General features: G+C 28.0%; 1 protein-coding gene across 1 annotated transcript in view; it reads right to left on the minus strand.

Annotated features, from left to right (window-relative positions):
- sxc (O-linked N-acetylglucosamine (GlcNAc) transferase sxc) overlaps positions 1-17,826 on the minus strand; it is a 33,002-nt gene extending 15,176 nt beyond the window's left edge. The window contains exons 1-7 of the mRNA XM_016055439.4: positions 17,466-17,826; positions 13,794-13,859; positions 6,646-6,796; positions 5,909-6,152; positions 4,395-4,463; positions 1,271-1,387; positions 57-136 (exon numbers count right to left, since the gene is read on the minus strand). Of these exons, the coding sequence (XP_015910925.1) occupies positions 57-136; positions 1,271-1,387; positions 4,395-4,463; positions 5,909-6,152; positions 6,646-6,796; positions 13,794-13,859; positions 17,466-17,493 (755 nt within the window). The 5' untranslated portion in view covers positions 17,494-17,826. The remainder of the gene's footprint in view (positions 1-56; positions 137-1,270; positions 1,388-4,394; positions 4,464-5,908; positions 6,153-6,645; positions 6,797-13,793; positions 13,860-17,465) is intronic.
- Positions 17,827-24,899: the final 7,073 nt, after the last annotated feature.

The following is a 24,899-nucleotide window of genomic DNA, read 5'->3' on the forward strand; positions in this document are numbered from 1 at the left end:
AAGAACTATAAGCATATTTAAACAACAAAATGAAATTTGAATACAAAGTTACCTACCTATCAAATATTCTTGCTTCTTTTAAAACATTTCCTAAATTAATGTAAGCATCTAAAAAGTTTGGATCCAACGCAACAGCCTGAAAAAAGGAGGGGGGGGGGGTTATAAGATTAAAGTACATTTAACTCAACATAATTAAGCCATTGAGTCATTTCTTTTTACATTTGTGTCAGCTGGTCGAAAATATTTTTCATTGAATAAACAGACATAAAAAAGGTATGAAAACATGCAACTTAATAAGCAAAATTAAAGTCGTGAAAGAAAATATCTGCGAATTCAGGCAGGAAAAAAGTTAATTACACTTTAATAAAAATTTTAAAACATAAATATCATTTCCATGAAGTAATAGTACGAGACTGATAGGAAAAAAAAAACACTTTTTGCTTTTATCAGTAAGCTATGTAGATAAAATTAAAATTTTTAGTTTTTGCAAACATCCTAAAGTTATTTGCCACTTAAAATTTTGCAAAGCTACTAATCTTTACTTAGTCAGATAATACCTGATCTTGTTCCTCATTACCTTGGAATTCTTTACATTAATCCTTGAAAACTTATATTTTATGAATTTTAATTAGCTATATAAATAACTTTGTTTAATTAGCTAAATAAATTATAATTAACATTTATGATGGAAAGTTTCTGCCATTTTTGAAATAAGAGACAGTTACTTTCTGGCTCTCATAGCAAAGTTACTCGTATGTGATTCTCAGTGAGAATTTTTTTCTGTCTTCCAGACAGCAATTTCTAAAAAATTATAGATTAGTATTAAATAACATCTTTTAACTTTCCACCATTAATATTCCAGGATGACCTTAGTAGCCTAAAAAAATGACATATACTTTAGATATGAATCCATGATTGTTTTTCCCTAACAAAAATTTAAGTGAAAAGGGGACAATCTTAACTCGCAAACAAAACTCGCAAATGCAACAAAACTCGCATTTATCCAGCTATATATTTAATTTAGAAAAAAAAAACAAAAAAAAAAAACACTACGGCAAAAAAAAAGTGTCTTTTTTATTAATCATTTCAGTTTTTTTTTTAAACACAAGGTTTCCAAAGCTATTATTCAAATTACGGCATTGCCATGCAAATTAAAATTTTTCAAGGCTCAATGTAATAAACAGAATATTATTACACATAAAGTTTAATTTGTTGTAACAAATACAGATAATACGAAATTCTATATGTAGCTAAATTAAAATAAAATTACCTTCTCAAAATGATGAATAGCCAACCAAATTTCACCTTGAGCATTGAATACACATCCAAGATTACTCCAAGCAACAGCAAATGTAGGACAAGTTTCGATGGCTTTCAAATAACATGCCTTCATTTTCAATAAACAAAAAACAGTATTATTTAAAGTATTTGGCAGATCAAAATACTGATACTGCAGCCAGGACTCTGGAACCCTATCATATCGCAAGCGACCATCGCAGCGCTGTTTTCCAGACAGACTGAATAAAAGAATACTTTTTTTAAAGAATGGTGTAGAATTAATTATAAATTCATATTTAAACAAATGAGCCAAAAAGGATTATGAATTCCCAGTTGAATAAATGAGCAAGAAGAAATTAGAATTTTTTGTTATGACCTAAGCTTCTTGAGCACATACCATCCAAATCCTGATATTTTCACTCTGTCTGAAACGCAAGGGGCAAAAGCAGACCTGAAATGACGCGCAAATAAAATGATCGCAGCAAAAAGAACAGCAAATGCGTACACGCGCAGACTGCCACAAAGACACTGGCTGCAGAAAGTCCCTTCAACATGCACATACGTGATGTTAGTACATATAAAACAGCCTCCTAAAATTTCATTTAAAATTACAATCACTTACTGAGAATTTTAACTAGTCCACTTTTTTCCTACATCTAACATCTGCATTCCAATACTAAAAGTAGGAGTGGAACTGTGGAGAAAATCAAAAGATTTGATTTTTATTTATCGAATTTTATTCTCTGATAGTTAATGAAATATCAATAATAATTAACTTTCAATATTCTCCACATAATTAAAACCCATCAGAGCAAACTAAACATTTTATTATTACCACAATTTTGGAGATGATGACTGCAGATTGAGCTTCAATCCAGACGGCCCAGTCCAAGCGACGTGCAGCATACTCTCGAGTATATCTGCCTTCTCACGAATATGAAAAGACCTACTATTAGTGCTATTTCTTAAGGAAGAAAAAAGAAAATTGAATGTTAGAACTGTCTTGATATCCATATCACAGAAAACAGCTGTAATCAGCCTTCCTTAAACAACAAAAGAGTTTTAATAGAATAAAAAAATAAAACTGAAAGTAAAACAGAATAGTAGTAAATTAAAAAATCAGAGTTAAAAAAAAAGGTAAAAATAAGTATTAATACAAAAACTAGTCATAATTTTAAAAGGAAACATTAGTAGACAGCATGCAGAGAGGATTTAGAAATAAAGAAGTATTAAAAGTTTAAAAAAAAAAAAAAAGTTCAGAGAATTAAATCAGGAAGGCTGCTGAAAAATACTCACTTATAAATTTCTTTCACGAGTTATCAAAATGAAACAAACAAATTACACAGGAATACTTTTTCATAGGCAACAGTTATAACTCATATATAAAAGGCCAAGCTTCTAAAATTCACACAAAAAAAAGCATGCAGTCAAACATCATGCAAATTGCGCTAAGAAAAAGCACTTTAAATTAGGAAATTTGGCAACTATATTACAAAATTACTCCCTTTGACATACATTAGATCAGTACGCCCTCCCCAATTCTAAAACAAATAATTGGTATTTGATTTCACGAAAAGGACATTTAGTAATACAGAATATTTTCCTAAAGAAAGTGCTTTTGCTTTTCCAGGAATGTAGGGAAGCGCTTTAGCAGGTGCGTCTCCTGAAATATAGTGAAAAGCAGAAATGCAGCATTAAAGTTTTCGCATTATCTTCAAAAAAGCGCTTTATATTGACAGTGCATCCAGCTAACCTCCTGTAACTAATATTTACTACATAATTAGAAGTCAGCTGTAAGTAGATATATTAATTTAACCGCAAGTAAGAAGCTTGGCCTTTACAAAAACATTTATAAGAAATAGTCGCTCTTTATTAAATACATTTAAAATGGATAGGAAGATGAGATCAGAAAAGACTGAAATAGTATAACTAGACTGATAAGAGAGAGAAAAAAAAATTCAATTCAAGTAAGAAGTAAAAGTTTTATAACTAAAATCTTAATAGCATACTATAATAGTGCTAACAATTCAGTTTAAGTAATAAGAAAAAAAATTACTTTTTTGTGTTTATTTGAATTTCTAACTAATAAGAACAGGTCAGTTAAAAAAATGCAACAGCTCTCTTTTTTTTTTTTTTTTTTTTACCAGTTCAGAACTTTGCAAAGCTAGTAGAAATAGTAATAATATAATAATAATATAAAAAAATAAGGAAAATGGTTCAAATCTTTAACACCTATTAAATTTAAAGTATTAAAAAATATATATAAATTGATAGTTTCAAAGTAATATAAAATTGGAAGATTTAAGCCTTTTGTTAAATTTTATTTTTCTATTTTGCATTTCACATAAAACCTGGTTCTAACATTTATAAACATTTTTTAAAAACGATAAAAATCAAAAGTAGTTTTTATAATAAATCTTTATGAAGTAAAAACTCAATATAATATAACTATATTTAACATTCCGTATCTGAAAAATTGATAAATAAGAAAAATACAAATTAATTTTAAATTAAACCAAAAAAATTCTGTATTAAAAAAACACTTTCGAAACAATATAATATAAAAAATGTGTTAGAGCTGAGTCGAGAAAAGCTTATAGATGATATGGATTGGTAAATTCTTGTTACTTAAATAAGAATGTTTCCAGGTTCAACAAATTAAACTGTTTAAAATAAAACACCTAATGAATCTCTCCAGAAAGACAAAATAATAATTAGCACAATTACTTTTGAAAGTAGCAGAAATCAGTAACACAGAAATTAAAATTAAGAACACAGATATTACCTTTGAAACACAAGGAATATAAAATCAAGACAAAATAAGAGAAGTAGATCTTTACATGCACAGACAGATCAACATCTTGAGATGATTGCAAACATTTCATTAAACAGTAACATTAGCTGAATATTCTTTGAAATAGTCCCTGAAATTAACTTTCGATGTATGATCTACTAGATGAAAAAATATGTTTGTGATAGAAATCATTAAATACTAGTTTGATTTGCCATTTCCGGTTGAATGTAAAAATGAAGTTAAACTTATTTATACTTTAAAGCTATTACAAGTTGCCTATGAAAACAAATTCGACATAACATAATTGACATGATTTTTATACCTTGGCCTCATCTAGTCTTCCTAATGCTTTCAATAGATTACCTAAATCACTCCTGACACAATACAGGTCCTAAAAAAATAAAATAAATATAAGAATGGAGATTTAAGTGAAATACATAATTTGGTAAAAATTATGTTAAATGCAAAAAGAAATTTAAATTATACAGTCAAACCCCGCTATAGTGAACGAATAGTTAGGTCCCGTGCCTTGTTATACACGTATAATGTTATTTTTTGTGGATATAGTGAACCAAAAAGTGAGGAAGTTGGATATAATGAACTTTTTTCTGTTTTCGGCTGATTTTTCTCTCTCATTTTTTTGTAATAATTTTGAAATTTCTACTTCGAAATAAATACATATACCGATTTTTAAAACCATTGATAGAGGGTAATGTAGCGATAAGCATTTTTCCTTGTTTGTTTCTTTTATCTCATTTTCCCATCCCTAAACAAACCAAGCAGATGTTTCCAACCCAGGCAGATGATGCACCTGTAAGGTGTCAGTGGGATCAATATGCATTTTCTGTCAAAGGGAATGAGTAATTATTCATTATTGGTCAAAGGGTTAGACACTAATATGTGTTGATAAGGCCCTCATTTCAACTCCTTTTTGCTCTTAGTTCAGTTAAAAAAATCCTGCAAACAAGTGTCTCAAATTTAACTTTGGCAAGCAGTAAACGTAAAACGTTTTCTATTGATGATAAAATGGACATAATCAGAAAAATTTAAAATGGATGCAATCAAGCTGATATTTGCAGGGAATATAAACCAACCAAACCTGCAGTTTGTAACATATGGAAAAATAGGGAATTAATAATTTCTGCTCATAAAAAAAAATTTAGATAGCAGAAAAAAGTTGAGAAAAGCGGATCACAAGAATGTTGAAGAAGCATTACTGAAGTGATTCACCAATCGAAGAAGTCGCAACCTTCCAGTATCTAGACAAATGTCGACATTTTTGCTAAGAGATTTTATATTACTACTTTTATGTGCTCAGATGGAAGGTTAGACAGGTTTAAAAAACGGAATAACAGAAATTCAGAAAAAATTATCTGAGAGTCGGGAAGTATTTCCATATCTGAAGTTGAGGATTGCTCATCAGCTAAAGATTACTAATTTTTTTTTTTTGTGTATGCAAGACGAAGAGTAATGAAAAATAACACATTTTTTGTTACTACATAATATTTTTCAGTGATTTATTTGAATTATGTTTAATAAAAGGGAGCAGTTTGGGAACGATTAGTTAAATTGCCTGCCTAACGGATATAGTGAACTCCCAGTTATAGTGAACCAAAATTTCGGTCCCTGGAAGGTTCACTATAGCGGGTTTTGACTGTATAACATAAAAATAAATTTTAAAAAAAGGAAAAAACATCTACATTCCTCGACAATTAAACAAGCCAAACTTATTATCTCTTGTTTTACAGCAAATGGTTTTAACTATTTGAAATGCGTTCCACTCACTCTAGTTAACAGAATACACCCACACATATTACTTTTCTAATTGTTACTTACAGGATTATATTGGAGTGCAGATACATATGCCTGTACAGCTTGTTCCATATCCCCAGCAGCAACAAGAGCTGCAGCCAAGTTGATGTAGCCATCAATGAAGTCAGGTTTCAGCCTTACAGCATGTCGGTAATTCTCCAAAGCTTCTTGCAATTGTCCTCTTTCCTTGTACACATTTCCAAGGTTTGAATATGCTTCTGCGAGCATGGGATTTTGTTTTATAGCTAATGTACTAAAGTGAGCAGACCTATATATAAACAAATAAAAGAAAATGTCTAACATTTACAACACAATAATAGGATACAGAAAAAAAATTTGCATGACACATAAGTACAAAAAAAAATAATAATAATAATTATATGAAACTGCTTTAACACTAACTTACTCAGAACTTTTAAAATCCAAATAGTAAATTTTCATGAAAAATATAATCTAAAATTTATTTTTTATTATAAAATCAAAAAAAAAAAAATTTAAACTATTTTTACACAAATTGATTATACGTTCATAAAGATAACAAGAAATTATGTTTTTTAGGCAAAATCTGCAAATCTATCAGTACTTAATTTGAAAATATGAAATTTAACAGAAATAAATTATTATTGGCATATAAAAACTTTTTTTGAGAACTTTACCTACTAAACAAAAATTAAATTAAAAATTTTAATTTCCAAAAAAAAATATATTATTTAAAATCATTATTTAAAATCAACATCAGTAAAAATGAATAACATTCATACTTGTCAAGTCTCCTGCATTGAAAGTGAATAGAGCTTAAGAGCAAAAGTACACCAGTGTTTGTTGGATCTTGCCGCCATAACTGCATACAATGGCGCTCAGCATTTTCATAATCACCAGCTTGATATTCTCGATGAGCAAGTTCTGCCAAACCTAAAAATGAAAAATCATTTCATCAAACACTAATACGGTTACTTAAACAATTTATTCACTAAAAAATAACCCATTTACACATTTACTTTATTTTTCATTTTTAGAAGAAAATATTCAAGATTTATACTGATTATTTATTATACACTAATTAAAGTGTAAAAATACCAAAAAATTTTAACATTTACACACACTTCAGGACAAACAACTTACGACCTGCAGGCCAATAATGTTTTATATTTAAATTATACCGAAGCAGCTAAAAACCATTTTTAGGAAGATTTCTGTATTGATATCTATGATGCCAAAACAAGTGAAACTAAAATATATCCTAGTAGAAAATCAACTCAAAGGGTACAACTTGTAATCACTTCTGGGCAAATCTCAAAAAAAAAATATATATATATAATTTTTTTTAAAATTTATTTTAAGTGTTGCCGATTGTAATTGAAACGAACAGACACAAAAATATTTCCTTTTAAGAGAAAAATAAATTACCAAAAATACAACAATAATCTAAAAAAATTAACAGAAACTTAATAAAATTTACAATTCCATATCCCCCCCCCCCTTGCTAGCAAAGTTGTCTGAAAATTATATTATAGCTAATAAATTAGAAAAGCATTGAAATATTATTATTAGATTAATGTGATGGTACACTTTTCGTTTACTGAATAATTGTAAAAATTTGTAAAGATTTGATACCTCTAAACCCCAATTTCTTGGTGGTAGTTGCTGTATCATCAGCATTGGAATCAATAATTTCAAAAAAAGATAAATGATTGAGTATTTCGTGTTTAATCAGATTATTTGATGCTACAGAATTACAATTTAGATCTAACTGAATCCTACACTTATCTCCAATAATTTGAGAAATAAGTTAAATGAGGTGTCAAAATCGGTTTAGTTAAATCAGCTGTTTAAAAACAAAACTTTAATTGGTGCAATTTCATGGTTCCTCGCATTCTCTAATAGTAATTAAAGAAAGATTCATGCACAGTAATCTCAGCAAATAATGACTTTTTTGCTGTTGCATTTTCTCGGTCATAATAGGTAATCAGTAAGTAGTTAATTTTATCATTCTTTCTGAAACAATCTTTAAATTAGTTTCCTTCACAGATAGCAGTAATAAACTATTTCCAATTTTACTCTATCATTAAAAAAAAAAATACTTTCATTAAAAAAAAAAATGGCTATTACACATTGATCACACCAAAAGGGATTGATTGATATATTAGCTTCAAAGATAATAATTATGTTAAAAAAAAAATACTATTTTTTCAAAAATTTTGAAACTTATTTCTAAATACTCAAATAGGAAGGAATTGTTGTTTAAAATGAATAAATTTCAACTCAAACTAAGATAAACGCCACCTACTATGGTCATATAGTTATTGTTAATATCAGAGTTTTTAAGGAGAAAAAAAAAAAAAAAAAAAAACCAACCAATGCAGGTTTTTCCAAAGAGAAACTCAACTTTGCCTGGGGGAAAAGGGAGCTTATTCCCAATTACACTCAATTTCGCTTGGAAATAAGTGAAATCTTTTCAAGTATATTATAAACATACAAATTTATAAATATTAAACATATAAGATGTAATGTACACTGAAAAATATTGCATGATTACTACCAAAGGGATGAATAAAAGACAGTCATAAGAATAACTATTACAGTAATTTTCTGCATTCTAAATGTTTGATGCTTGGCCAAAGAATACCTAAGGAGGCCTTTTCATTTCAATTCCAACCTTCAGTAAGGATTGGTTCGAAAAGGGACGAAATATATTGCACCTCCAAAACCCGTTTCACTGTCTCCCCTACATTTTTTGTGGGGGTGCGTGTGTTAAGTAACCCGAAACTAATCACTGTCACAGAAGGGGAATTGCAACCTGCGGGGGTCAACTAGCTTTCAAAAGATATCAGAAGAAACTCACTCTTCATCTTATATTATGCTTTTTCTCTTTCCAAGATTAACTTAAAAAATTTTTTTTTTAACTCTAAAACGACTTTATTTATTTTCAAAATAGTTTTATCATTTTATTTAACATGCACTTTTTCTAATTATATCTTGAATTGTTTATTATTTTGATTTGATTCTTAACAAATAAACACCGGGGTTATTTGTTATTTGTCACAAACAAATTGAAACATCAAAATTGAAAATTATTCGATTTAATTATCACAAAATTTTAAATCATATTAAGACAGATCTAAATTCCGATTATATCACTTAACTTATTCAAATAATTTAGCTCGGATACATTTAAAACTTCACCCACAAACTCATATTCATCATTTTTACTTACATTATTTCTACTCAGTTATAGTTACTTTAAAAACTTATCGCCAAAGATATTATTTAACAATAATACAAAAGAAATTCCTTTTTGATCTAAAGCAGTTATTTAGTATAAATTTATTAAACTGCACATTTTGAAAGCGCAGTTTTATATGAAGTTTATTTTAAAGGAATAAAGGAAAACATAACTTATTAAAAAGCGAAAATATTTTATTTATCAGCTTTTGCTTGTTAAAAGGTTTTTATATTTTATCAAATAATTTTTATCAAGTAATATCTTGTGATTACTTTAATAAAGGAACTTCATTTTTAATTTTAGGCCTTTAACTTAAAATTATTATAACCCTAATAACAAAGAATGATGGTAAAAGTGGGTAATGAACGCATTTTATTTGTAAATGTCGTAAATAAAAGGACAAATAAATAACTTACAAAAGTATAACTTATTTCTAAGAAATTCCTTAAAAACTATCTTTGATAAGCTTTATAATTTTCTAAACGTAGAAGTAATATTATAAGAAAATTGATGTAACTCTTTCATTTCAGTTTTGAGGATTCATAAAAAATACCATCATTTCTGTCGTAAAAATAAATTATAACATTTTCGACTAATAAGCTGAAGTGACAGTTTAAATTTATTTTTCTAATAGATCATTTCGATTTCATTAAAAACAACAAAATAAAACAATTCTATGTTATTTTACATTTTAGTACATAGATTTGTGAGACTGCTCACTGTAATTAATATAAAGATTTATCAAAATAATCTAAATTAATTTATAAAAAAGTACGATAACGAAATTTTTGAAAGAAAAGGCATTTATTGGTTTTCATTAAAACTTACAACATAACAACAGATTGAGACAAGTTTACTTTACAAAATTTTATTAAATACAAAAATACAGAAAATTATGGTTATCTGGGAGATATATTCATATAGATGGCATGCTGGCTAACCCTGGGAAGTTTTCGTGTTTTTCCTCTTTATGTAATGCTAATGACGGTTAGTTTTCTTATATTTTAATTAACTATAATTACACTAATTAAAGTTTGCAGTATAGAAATTTCTACTAAAACTCTTCTCCATGAATGCCAAAAGAGGGTCAGGGAAGAGAAATTAAAATAACACATTGATTACATACTTTGTTCTAGCAAAAAATTATGAATAAAAGTTACATTATACACTTTTAATATGAATTCGAAAAATTTCTCTTTATTAAATACATAAGATATTGCATAATTACTACTCTTAATATATATTTTTAGAATATTGCGAAAAAAAGTTTTAAAAAGTGTATTAATTAGGAATTACCGATTAGGGAATCAACTAAGGAATCAGGTCTGAAAACATCAAAACCAGTTTGACTGTCTGAAGTAACAAAGAGTAACTTAACTCTAAGTATTACAGCTTATTTTTATTTTTTAATTTATCGTAATGAAATTTCGTGGTGTTTATAATAATCACATTTCTCATTCTTTTTATTTCATCTGGCAATCAAACTGGTTTCAATATTTTCAATGTTGCGTTCCTAAGCATCGATTCATTATATTTTGATACCGTTTGTATTTTTCTCTCGTGAATATTAATTATGACCACTAATGTTCTTTTACTTCCCTTTTTTTTTTTTAAGAATTTTAAAATACATGCGTGTATTTTCATATTTTTCTTCATTTGCTGATTAAAATGAAAATTTCATAATACTTTAGTGTTCTTGTGTATTTACATTAAAGCCCTAAAAACAGGGTTAAGTGCTTGTTCATGTTTGGATGATGCGTGGTCTTGTGTACTAGCTATTTTTTTTTCCTTACCGTGAAAAAACATACTATCGGAGTAATTAAAACTATTTACGGAATGAAAAAATTGGAACCTTTTAAATTTTTTTAATGTAAATGTTTTTTTAAACCTACAAATGAGTGTACGATATATTTTTTTAAAAAAAAAGGAAAGCGGCGGTTTTGTGATGCTTTATAGCATATTGGAAGATCTTTACGTCATTTATTCGATTTTAATTAATCTCACTTTATTCAGCAGCTAATTTTTTTAATTCCGAAACATCTTTAAAAAACAAGAAACAAAGTTTAAAAAAAGGGGAATAATGTATTTAAAAAATAAATTCTATTCTCAAAATGAATAAAAACAAGAAAATTATTACTACTAAATAAATAAAATGTATATAGAATGAACGAATTATCAGCAAATATAATTTTCATAATAAATTACAAGCTTATAACTAAAGAGAAAGCTATCGGTTTTTAAAGCGTTCCCCATATCAGTTCTTCAGAAGGACAGAGAGAGAGAAAAAGATTTTCAAAAGGGGGCAAGATCTCCCACCGAGAAGATTAGTGAACTTGGGGGTGGAAGTTGCCTTCCTCCCTTACTCAAAGGTAGAAAGTGACTTGTGTTTCAAAGGCAATATTACAAAAAGTAATAAAGATAAAAAAAATTAACCTACATTTTCGTGGATAGGAAAGATTGAAAAAATTATTAGTATTTTTTTTTTAATTGATCACTCCGATTCTTGAACAAGAAAAATCGATTCAAAGTATGAAAAGCCCGCCATAGACTTTACATGTTAAAAGCAGAATTGAGGAGTCTGCTTGGTGCAACACTTTTCTCCCGGCAACCACGATTCATGACCCTGATTTTCTGCTCTTTTGAGCGCGCCCCGTGTTCTTTGTTCGCCAAGGTTTGATGAATCGCATAATGTTGATATTATTGAAATGATTTTTTGCAAAATGTAAAATATTATAGATTATGTGATGAGTTTTAAATTATTAATTAACACATTTGCTTTAAAATTAATGAATAAAATTTCTAGAGGCATTGTATGCATTCATGAAAAGAAATTTACATATCTCTCAATAGAGCACGATATGTTCATTTGAATTTTCAATTTATCAATTTTTTATAAATCTTACAATGAGCAAAAATTCCTCAGCTTTTATATTTTTAGCTTTTGAAATGAAGATTTTGCTTATTTTATAAACATAACAGTCATATGACAAACTATGGGTTCAATACACTAAACTTTATTTTTATAAATTAATTTTTTTGTTGCTAAAGGTACAGTGGTCTATAATCGAAATCTTAAAATAAAATTTTGATCTAATATTTTAAAATAATCATTCGAAACAATAAGTTTTTAATTGAAAAATTTATTTCAGGATTCCTTTTCAAAAAATATTTATAATTGGATATTAGTGTGATCTGTAGCACCAACTACAACTGCCAAATGATTTTTAAACTTGAATTTTTTCTTTAAGTTGGATTTTTCCATGTTTTTTCTTCTTCTAGTTTATCGTAAGTTGCTGCCCAGAAGTTGTTAAGACTTGCTGGTCATGATACAAGTATATTGCCCCCTGAAGTATTTTAACAAACCCTGAAGGGTTTGTGGCATAACTACCACTATAAATATTGAATATCAATTCAATAAGACATGTTACATGTACATAAGACATGTTAACTTGATTCTAACCAGAGGTACCTTTTGATAGATGAAGGTTGACTGTCTAAAATTTGGTGACCTGTGGATGTGATAAGAACATGGCAATACTGATGGATGATCCACATTTAACAGTTGATATTAGGGGCCCCCATCAGGAGGGAAGGTGAGTGCACGATGCACCCACTTAAAGCTTGGGGGGGGGGGATTTTTACACTAAATAAAAGGAATAGTTTGGGGGGGGGGAATTTAGAATTTGCCCAAGAGCTTGGGGGGGCACTGGTTGATATACTTAAAAAATATACTGCTCAAAGAAAAAAAAAATCCAGTCATGTAAATAAAGTCTCCCGGTCAATAAACAAAAATTAAGAAGAAAAAAAAAATGAGCGAAATTCTATAAACAAAAAATGAAAGGTAAAAATGAATATATGAATGAGCAGAAATTGATATAAATAAATAAACAGCATGAATCAACTAGCGGAATCTCTTTATCGAATTCTATCCCAGATAAAATTCTGGAAGGGGAATAATGTGGCGTAACTACCGCTATAAATATTGAATATCAATTCACTAGTACATAAGACATGTTAACTTGATTATAACCAGAGGTACCTTTTGATAGATTAAAGTTGGCATAGTCGATAAATAAATCCCCACAGTCCAAATTGATTATGCAATAAGTGTAATGTGAATTCATATTACAAATAATTTATTTTATAGATGAGTAATGTAAGTCAGCAATGCATTTTTTAATCTTGTACTCAATTTCTTGTATATATTTAGTTCATTTATTTAAAATTTTGTTAAAAAAAATCAGATTACTGAAATATGTTTTACTTTACATAATTTTGATAAAAGCTACTAAGTTAAATTTAAAAAACAAGTTAATAAGTAATAAGAGCAATTTGGATTTTATTTTATTTTATAACCGTCGTTGAACAGCCGACCCAACTTCATGGGTTTACGACTACTAACGCTCAACTCCGTAGCCTTGTAATTTTGAACTAATCCAGAAGACAAGGAAACTCCTGGATCAGTACCCCCAGAGGTTTTGATTTGTTGTGGGAACATAGAGGACTTTGAGACTCGATTTTAAGAAACTAGCAGGGTTCTTTTGGACTGAGACCAACTTGATGAACACTGGGCCATTTAGTCTACAGATATCCTCCCTAAAAGCAATAGTTCTGTTCCCTCAATAACAAGAAAAAGATTCTATTTGAATAAAAAAATCCTAAGAAAACATATAAATAGTTACTTACTTTGCAAAGCAACAGCAGTGCTAATATTTAGGTCATTTGTCTTGCTCCTTTTATTGCCATTCACTCCTGTCAAATTACAAAAAAAAAAAAAAAAAATAGAAAATTCATGTCTATTAAACTATTTTTTATTTTATGAATAAGGACATTTTTTTGTTTAACATAATGCATGGTCAAAATAAGCACTTTTTACAAATACCCAATACTAACAGCAACTTTGAGGGCTTTTAAAAAACAGAAATCAAAAATAAATAACAATAAGAAAATTTTTTAAATCACTACACACCATGTAAAACCTTGCTCTAGAAAAATGTTGAAGTAATGTAATTTTATGAATTTAAAAACATAAATTCTTATTATTTGGTATATCATATTAGCAAATCGTATTTAAGAAATCACTAACAAGGGAAACTAGGGAAGTGTGATTCTCCAATTTTGAAATAAACTAGTGGTATGTATGCCTTATGAGGAATAATTTTAGGGGGCAACATTAGTTTCGGCCCATAGAAGGTTCTGTGAGAGATAAAAAATAATTAAATACAGTGAAACCTCCGGTTATGGACACTCCTGCAAAACGGACGCCTCTCAATACGGACATATTTTTAATTCCCCGGGAATCTTCTATGAATAAACCATTACGTACATTCTCCGCAAAGCGGACACTCCCGTAACCGGACGCGGACAGTCATTTTGATCCTGCAACATTGTTTTTTATCTCTACAAACCGGACACTACTTTTTCTAAATAAATTGCAAGATAAAAAAAATTCAACTTTTCCCCATTTTTAAAGCATGCAAATAAAACTTTTTGCCTTATTCATAACTAAAAATATTGTTAAGCTATTTCACCACCGAAAAATCAATCTTTCTCCTGTCACCTTGCCTTATCTCTGTAAAGAAAGCAGAGAAAATGGTACTGCACTCCTGAAATAATTCTGCCATCGGCATCTTTTGATCTTTTCATCTGGACCACACAGGTTATGAGACCCCTCAAGTTGAAATGACTTCTCTCAATGCTTCTTCCCCATTGAAAATTTCTTTAATTTTCTTATCAATTTGAAGTCTGTATTTAACACAACTGGGGTAAAAAAAAAGAGAACAGAAGTATAATCTTTGAGGTGTTTATATAAATGAAACATTTATTCAGACACTTGATAGCTGATCAATTGTGAATAATCATCTCCATAGGTCCTCATGACTTACAGGTATGCATTACTTTTTCTGTGAATCATGGGAGGTTTATTTTCCAAGAAGGTATTAACCATGTTCCCTATCAAATGATAAGTAGGTGTAAGGGGATGTGAACCTAATAATTGAAACGGACTGAGGACAGTACGCTCCTATTGGGTATCATAAGTATAACTTGAGTATCTATGCTAATAGGAAAATTATATTTATCAGTAGCTACATCCAGAATTATGTATTTATATCAAACTTCTTTATATATTCTTTTTTATCTTTCTTATTGTTCAAATAAATATTCTTGTAGATATTTACAGTATCCTTGTAGATATTATTTAATTATTTCTACATCTTTGAGAATATTCTAAAAACAGTTTACGGTGAAAAATTTCGTTATTAGGGTACCCTTCCCGTAAACGGACAACTCTCATAAAGGGACAAATTTTTTGGTCCCATGAATGTCCGCTTAATGGAGGTTTCACTGTATATAGAAAAATCGGTATTTTATTACTTCAATACAGACTATTAGTTATAGTAATTGTCTCATACTCCAATTAATTTGTAATTAATTAGTTAGAAAACTAATAAATTAATTAGCAAATTAATTAATTATTAATTAATTATTAATTAATTGTTAATTAATTATTACTTAATTTATTTATTAGCAATTACAAACTCCAATTAATTTGAAAAATTTTTTGAAAAAAAATTTTAAAAATTTGATGCCAATTTTTTTTTAAAATTAACCTAACTGGTTTTTCTGAAAAACAACAGATGTATAAAATTTTCGAAATAATTTTGACAATAAATATGCATTATATAGTACGTGAAAGTACCACAAAATTAATTGGAGCACGAGATAATTACAATAACTAATAGTCTGCATTGAAGTATAAAATACCGATTTTTCTATACATAGAATTATTTTTTATCTCTCACAGGACCTTCTATGGGCCGAAACTGTTGCCCCCTAAAATTATTCCTCATGAGACATACATCCCACTAGTTTATTTCAAAATTGGCGAGTCACACTTCCCTAGTTTCCCTTGTAAGTTAAATGGAAAAAGGAGTTAGTGGAAATTTTATGAATATTGTTAAGTGTACTTAATTTTAACTTTTTCCTTAAGTGATCTTTATTTTTGATTAAAAAAGTTTTAGCATTAACCTCTTTATTATTTTTGGCCAATATTTTCCTCACAAATTTGTTAAAAACATTGAATTACTTTGTTTGAGCTTTATAACTCATGTTAAACAATTAATACCTAATTTACTTAATACAACTCATATAATTATGAATATTTTTTTATTATGATTTATTTATGAATATTAAAATTTTTTTAATTTCATACATTTGATATACACTATGATTAATCATTTTTATTACAGTAAATCAATTATAGAACCATATTTTTATTGTTTGCTTCTCAAGTAGACTCCTATTGTCCTTAAATTTTAAATACTTAGATTAATGTCACATTTAGAGTATTTTGAGTAAAACAAAAATGTAAATTTTTTTTTTTTAAAGGAAGACACTATTGACTGAACTAAACCTTTTTATAAAATAAAACTTAAAGGACACAAAAAGCCTAAATAAATAATTATTATATTATTTGCATTTTAAAAATACAAAATTAAATCATTTCTTTTTAGCAAATTTTCACCTTATAAATCTCAGAATTGATAGAGATTTTGAGTGATTTAAAATAAAAAATGAAGGTAAGCATTTTAAACTTTTGTAGCCGTCTTTTTCATCATTCAATGTATATTAAATGTTCTGAACAAAAAATATAGTTCCTTTAATTTACATTTAATATCTGGCATTCTATAAATCATCATGCAGTATTACTAATTCAAAATTTCAACTAAATTCCTTTACATTTTAAGTTATTTCATTCAATCATAAAATTCTTAGAGATAAGTTTATAAAATATGATGTGCAAACCATGACTAAAGAAGAAAATGTGGAGATAAAGACACAATGTGGTTTTCAGAGAGCCACACATGGTGATAAACACCTTTTTAAATAAAATATTTCAAGACAGAAAATATTTTGATATTTATAATAATTATTGGAAGTATAATTTTTTAAAATTTATTTCAACTTCCCTACTTAGATATCTTAAAATACAATAGAAATATTTGAAGTCATTATATATTCTAATCATTTTTTAAAACTAAATATTTTTTTTTGTGTAATACAAGAAAAAGTTCTTCATACTTTAACATGGTGTAAAAATTTAGATTATAGAATTGAGTTGCATCAAACAACACACTTAATGTGTACATCTATTGTTAAATAAAATATTTTAAATGCTGATTCATTCTGGTAACTCTCTAAATAAATTTAAATGATGAATAGTAAAATGAACCATAAAGTTGATCAACCGAGCAGTTTTCTTTCATATATAACCAGTCTGTCAAGTTATGTTGTGCAATGTACGCCTTAGGTAGAAATTCAATAAATATAAAATTTGTATTAATTCATTAAACATACCTGAAGATTCACTAACAATTGCAGCCATTTAAAGCTAGTCGTCAATAACAAAGATTAGATTAGTTTTATTTGAAATTTTAGAGAAAAGCGTCGCATCAATAATGGTTAGATCACAAAGGGGCAAAATTCAAGGTTGTTCTAGTTTGGGAAACTAATGTAAATTATAGTGAAATAACACAAAATCAAAACTTAAAATATTATTAAGAACTTTCAAAAGCACAAAAGTAATATCGTAATTTTATAAAAGGCTAATTATTGAAATTTAAAAGGTTAGATATCATAAACACAGCCAAGTCTCTATAGCGTATAAATTGATGACGTCATAGATGCGGAGATGCAGTGGATCGAGTTTCATAGTTATAAGGAGCCCGTAAGAGGAAGTGAAAGTCCTATCTTTCCGGTGGCAACGAAAAATGGGTCACCTTTTGCAATCATCGTGGCGACTTTCTCTATCCGTTAAATCGCCAATGTTCGTGCTCATATTTGTGATGGCTTGTTAAATTCACTTGCGGAAATTTTACAGCATGGAACAGATATCTAATCTGTTGTGGTAAGTAAAAATTATCAATATGTTAATTTTAAATATTCATTTTCTTTATTTTTAACTAATTAAATTTGAAAACATAGCATCAATGTTAATATATTACGTTCCATAAAACGTAAACATCATTCACGTGTTATTTTCCAATGAGAATGAATTTTATAATGCATTTATAACTCCATTCTACTGGAAAATTATCTTTATATGCTTAGCATTAATTGATTGAGTGATTATTGCTCAAAAAATTTGTTAAATAAGTTTTGAAGAGGAAGAATTCGATGACCTAAAAATGTTTTCATATCGGAATATTTATTCTAACGTAAATGCTTGATCATTAAGAATGTTTTAGTAAAATCAGCGGTAATATAGCGAAAATGAGCTTGCATAAATTTTAGGAAATTATGTAGTCTGTTATTTATGTATAATAATAATAAATGAACTTATATAGAGATAAATGTTTGTATTTTGTGCTGTTTTGTCATTAAAATTTAGGAAGGATACTAAAATTTATTTTATGTATAGTTATATATATAATAAAGAATATTAAAATATGAAGGTTGCACTTTTTACGATAGCTGTATTAAGAAAATGTAGTGGTTAAAACTATGAGTATTTTAGATCTACAATTCATCTTTATATATTTCCAAATTTCATAGTAAATATCACAGGAATTGTATGCCTTGCATTCGAAGTTGATAGATGAGATTAATATATTCTAAATAAATTTGCTAATTCTGTAAATGAATAACAACATATTGGTAATTTTTGTCACTGTGAGAAATTTATCTCTTTTGACATTGTAATTTTTTAATAGTATTGTTAATGTTACCTTTTTTTTCTCTAGTGGTCTTATTCATATATAGAAAGACTGGAAGGATGTCTGTGTACCACATACAGTTGACTGAATGTGGAGAAGATAAACTTGGTGAAACAATAGCTAGAGAACTGTCTATTTAGATAGTTAATTAAACTTTCGATATAGATGTTTTTAAAATGGTTTTCTTTTTATTGTTCTTTCCAAGTTCAGTATAACAACTAATGCATAGTTACAAACTTAACTAGATGTTAATTACATTCTAGGGTAAGTCATTCATTAACATTTTCAAGTAAATTTAAGACTGTTCTAAAAAACTTATTGCTACATTAGCTATAGTATGTACCTCTTGCTGCAATTAATATTGCATTAATGACATCAATAAAAGTTAACTGACATCTTGGCAGACTCCCGAAACTGGTAAGTTTTATCAAAATGCATATATATGCTACTACCTGTAATGCATACATAATCAGCTGTACTTCTGAAATTTTAGAATAATTATATTGCCGATTATTTATAATTTGACCTTTATATGAATATATTTATAAGCATTTGGAGTTTTCATTATTTTCCCATTGTTAGTTGTGTGCATATCATGAAATGTAATCCAAAGTTCTGATTTTCGTAATTATACAAAATTTAATCGGCAGTTTGGGAGTAATGTTATGGTTCTAATTTATAAAAATTTAAGTATTGTTTTTGAAATTGTACATGATTAAATGATGAAGTCATTGATGATAATTTAAGATTGTGTTTCTGGTTCGTTTTCACTAAAGCTGGAAAGACAATTCTATTAAAATTGATTAAATAGTAACTTACAATTAATTCTATGATAAATTATAGTAAAATGTAGTTCATTAGTCAAATAAAGTTATTGTGGATTCTCCATGGCCATCGGGCTCCAGAACTTGTAAATCTTGTTATCAAGACTTTTGGAGGACTCTAATCTTTGCACTAGCACTGTTTGTATGCTTATTAATACATTTATTTGAGATTATGAATTTAGGTGAAGTGTATTTAAGTTGAAGTCTTATCAAAAGTGTGATGTCTTTCTGCTGAAATTTCAGAAAAATGGAAAACTGTGACAACTATTTTATTAAATAAAGTTTTAAATTGTTCATATAACCAACAGTAATTTTGACTTCTTTCATCTATTATTCGCGATCGCAACGAACTATAGGGGGCGTTGTTGTATGAGACTAATACCTGCGATTTCTATATGAACAGTCATTCAGTTACTCTAGAGACGTCCTTAATGTAGCACGTAGCATTGCAACGTTCCTTCTTTATTGTGGCTAATTAAATTTAAAAAAGAAAAATGCTTGATATTCTTTCTTATGCAAACGAAAACAAAATGGTATCTCTTTTTATTAGAGAAGGAATATCCAAAACACATCGGAAAAATATTTGTACATTAACAGAAAAAAATATGTATATTCTTATTAGAGTTAAAACCTAATGCCCGAGAAATAGTTTTACTAAATTTAATGATATAACATGAAAGGCCCATTTAAACTTTACATTCTATAGTTTTAAGAATCATATTACTTCAAAAATTAAAATGAACAAAAAGTATACATAAGCCCCATAATTTTATGAAATTTAATTTTGTAAACAAAGTTTTTTGACAACCATTTTTATCAAAAAATTTCAAGTTTCAATAAAAATCATTATTTAGAAACTAAGAAACGTAAAATAAAGAATGCTGACGAAACAAAAACAATTTTTTTTTTGTCGCCATTTTTCGTGCTACGAAAATTCGTCTTTGGGATCTGCCCAAAACAAAACAAGATGCAATTTATTTTTTCAGGAGGGAAATATTTTACCGAAAAAACGAAAATGTACCAATTCCCACAACAGGAAACTTTATCTTGGTAAACGTACGTTTTGGAAATGTTATTTCATTTGGAATCTTATTTATCAGAGTTCATATGGCGATATGATTGTTTTGAATCTATGCTAAACTCTATATCGGCTCATTTTCCACCGAAATCCGATCGACTATTTTGATTTTAAATAAAGTGTTTTATTTTATGAATTGTCGCAAAAATTTTAAGTGTAGATTGGCGGCACTTAAAAACTGCCAAATCTGTTGCGGCGGTGGCGTTAATACGTGAGTACCGAATTTTTATTCCATACTTTTCTGAATCATATTACTTCAAACATTGGAATATACAAGAAGTATACATAAACACATAATGTTATACCATTTAATTTTTCAAAAAAAGTATTTTGAGAACAATTTTTATCAAAAAATTACAAACTAAAAAACGGAAAATAAAGAATTCTTAGGATAAAAAAACGATTTTAAGAATTCTTTACATTGAAATAAAAACTTTCATATTGTTTCTTTTTTTATTATTCTTATAGTTCTTAATCAGACGTAAAAAACCATTCTGTAGAGAACTATCATCAAATGAAGAAAAAATATTTACAAGAAAATTTTTTATTGTAAAAATCATTGCACTTACCTGATTTATAATTCCCGGAGAATTCCAAAATGATATGTTCCCTGTTTGAAAACTTTATTCTCAAATAATCGATACATAGTTTATCCCTCCATTACTTTTAGATAACATACTACACAGCAAAATTTTATAATTGATATGAATTTGAATATGTAGCTAAAAACAGAATAGCTGAATTCTAGTTGAACTTATTCTTTCAAAACTAAAAAATACTTACCAAGAAAACGATTAAAATTAATTAAGAATCAGCACAAATGACACTATTTCAAGTAACTTGGATAATTTTTTATTGTTGTTTTCCGAATTATATGGATACAGAAATATATACTATTCCATAACGAAGAAGAATATGCTATAACTTTTACAATTCTGTATGTTCTGAATTCATATTTATTCACTGGAATGACGAAAGCAATGTTGACTTTGACTTCACTTAAATTCGTAATGAATTGAAGACAGAAGAAATGCATTTTACCTTAATACACACATCTGTAACAGTATCCGAAATCGGTTCAAATGTTTGGCGTGTTCTGTTCCTGAAAGATGTACTAATATTCTGGAGATTTTTTTCAAGTTCTTCGGCCTTTTCCTTAGAGAAATTTTGTTTCTTATTTGCTGCTAAAAAATGGCGTCTGATTCAGTCAATGATTTTGATGGAACTAAATGAAAACGTGATAAATTAATGTCTGATATTTACAGGCTTCCGCTAGACGGCGTACTCGAGCGTTGCGATCGAGAATCTTCGTACTTAAAAAACTTTTATTGAAGTAAAAATTCATACCAAATGCAACTACAAGAAGTTGATTACAGTATATTTGTACAATAAATAAATAAAATTAGTAAAGATATTTGCAGTTTTTTCTAAATAATGCTTAAAATATTTCATTAAAAAAATCTGCTTGAGATATGTTTGAGTTATCACTTTAGAAATATGAAAACAGTGTGTAAATATCAATATGCGATATCTACCAACTTAAAATTCAACACATTTAAATTTTATTAATTGAAGTTATACTTCCTATGCGACTTCCAACAAGGTTATGTTAAACGTTTAACGATACATTTTTATTGGCCGGGAAATCACGTGGTAGGATCCAGTTTTCGCTCATTCATTTCCATATTGTTTTGGTTCTCCCTAGCATAAAAATAATAAAAGTACTGTTTTTCTATGAATATGTTTTTAGTTTGTTTTGATACACACATAATTTAATAGGGTAGTATTTTTTATTTTCAAATTTAGTGGATAACAATTGTAAAAAATGAGTGAAAACAATCCCACGGACAATGCGACAGATTTAAGGTTATGTCAAGGTACGTCTCTTGTGAACATCAATTGATTGTTAGGTTTATTCTCCTGAAATTACATTATGACGCATTCACATACTGTTGTTACTCAATAAAGATTCTTAATCGCTGCTTATACAGGATCTAATTTATCGTAATCTTAAGTAACTGAAACGTAATACAAACGTATAATAATAATTAAACTTTATTTCGTATTCTTAATATCGTATAAAATGTCAACAAACTTAATAGAACACCAAAATCCTCTCTCCTTCTGTTGCCCGATATGCTTATGCTAACTTCAGTAATAATACAAATTCCAACATAATCTGCTTATGCTAACTTCAGTAACAATAAAAGTTCCAACATACTCCCACCTTTTGTATTCGCGATCGCAACGAACTATAGGGGGCGTTGTTGTATGAGACGCTTACCTGCGATTTCCATATGAACCGTCATTCAGTTACTCTGGAGACGTCGTTAATGTAGCGTGTAGCATTGCAACGTTCCTTCTTTAATGTGGCTTATTAAATTTAAAAAAGAAAAATGCTTGATCTTCTTTCTTGTACAACCGAAAACAAAATGGTATCTCTTTTTATTAGAGAAGGAATATCCAAAACACATCGGAAAAATATTTGTACATTAACAGAAAAAAATATGTATATTCTTATAAGAGTTAAAACCTAATGCCCGAGAAATAGTATTACTAAATGTAATGATATAACATGAAAGGCCCATTTAAACTTTACATTCTATAGTTTTAAGAATCATATTAGTTCAAAAATTAAAATGAACAAAAAGTATACATAAGCCTCATAATTTTATGAAATTTAATTTTGTAAACAACGTTTTTTGACAACAATTTTTATCAAAAAATTTCAAGTTTCAATAAAAATCATTATTTAGAAACTAAGAAACGTAAAATAAAGAATGCTGACGAAACAAAAACAAAAAACAATTCTTTTTTGTCGCCATTTTTAGTGCTACGAATATTCGTCTTTGGGATTTGCCAAAAACAAAACAAGATGCAATTTTATTTTTTCAGGAGGGAAATATTTTACAGAAAAAACGAAAATGTACCAATTCCCACAACATAAAACTTTATCTTGACAAACGTACGTTTTGGAAATGTTATTTCATTTGGAATCTTATTCATCAGAGTTCATATGGCGATATGATTGTTTTGAATCTATGCTAAACTCTATATCGGCTCATTTTCCACCGAAATTCAATTAACTATTTTGATTTTAAATAAAGTGTTTTATTTTATGAACTGTCGCAAAAATTTTAAGTGTAGATTGGCGGCACTTAAAAACCGCCAAATCTGTAGCGGCGGTGGCGTTAATACGTCGTAAGTACCGAATTTTTTATTCCATACTTTTCTGAATCATATTATTTCAAACATTGGAATATACAAGAAGTATACATAAACACATAATGTTATAACTTTTAATTTTTCAAAAGTATTTTGAGAACAATTTTTATCAAAAAATTATAAACTAAAAAACGGAAAATAAAGAATTCTTAGGATAAAAAAAACGATTTTAAGAATTATTAACATTGAAATAAAAACTTTCATATTGTTTCTCTTTTTATTATTCTTATAGTTCTTAATCAGACGTAAAAAACCATTCTGTAGAGAACCATCATCAAATGAAAAAAAAATATTTACAAGCAAATTTTTTATTGTAAAAATCATTGCACTTACCTGATTTATGATTCCCGGAGAATTCCAAAATGATAAGTTCCTTGTTTGAAAACTTTATTCTCAAATAATAGATACATAGTTTATACCTTCATTACTTTTAGATAACATACTACATAGCAAAATTTTATAATTGATATGAATTTGAATATGTAGCTAAAAACAGAATAGCTGAATTCTAGTTGAACTTATTCTTTCAAAATTAAAAAAAACTTACCAAGAAAACGATTTAAATTAATTAAGAATCAGCACAAATGGCACTATTTCAAGTAACTTGGATAATTTTTTATTGTTGTTTTCCGAATTATATGGATACAGAAATATATACTATTCTATAACGAAGAAGAATATGCTATAACTATTACAATTCTGTATGTTCTGAATTCATATTTATTCACTGGAATGACGAAAGCAATGTTGACTTCACTTTAATTCGTAATGAATTGAAGGCAGAAGAAATGCATTTTAGCTTAATACACACATCTGTAACAGTATCCGAAATCGGAAGTCATCAGTTGCAAGTTTGTTGATAATAGAAATTAAAAATTATTGAGGAATTTTTCTTCAAATGTTTGGCGTGTTCTGTTCCTGAAAGATTTACTAATATTCTGGAGATTTT

This window comes from Parasteatoda tepidariorum, chromosome 6 (assembly GCF_982258835.1).
Source record: "Parasteatoda tepidariorum strain Cologne lab strain chromosome 6, Ptep-v5.0, whole genome shotgun sequence".
Classification (NCBI taxonomy): Eukaryota; Metazoa; Arthropoda; class Arachnida; order Araneae; family Theridiidae; genus Parasteatoda; species Parasteatoda tepidariorum.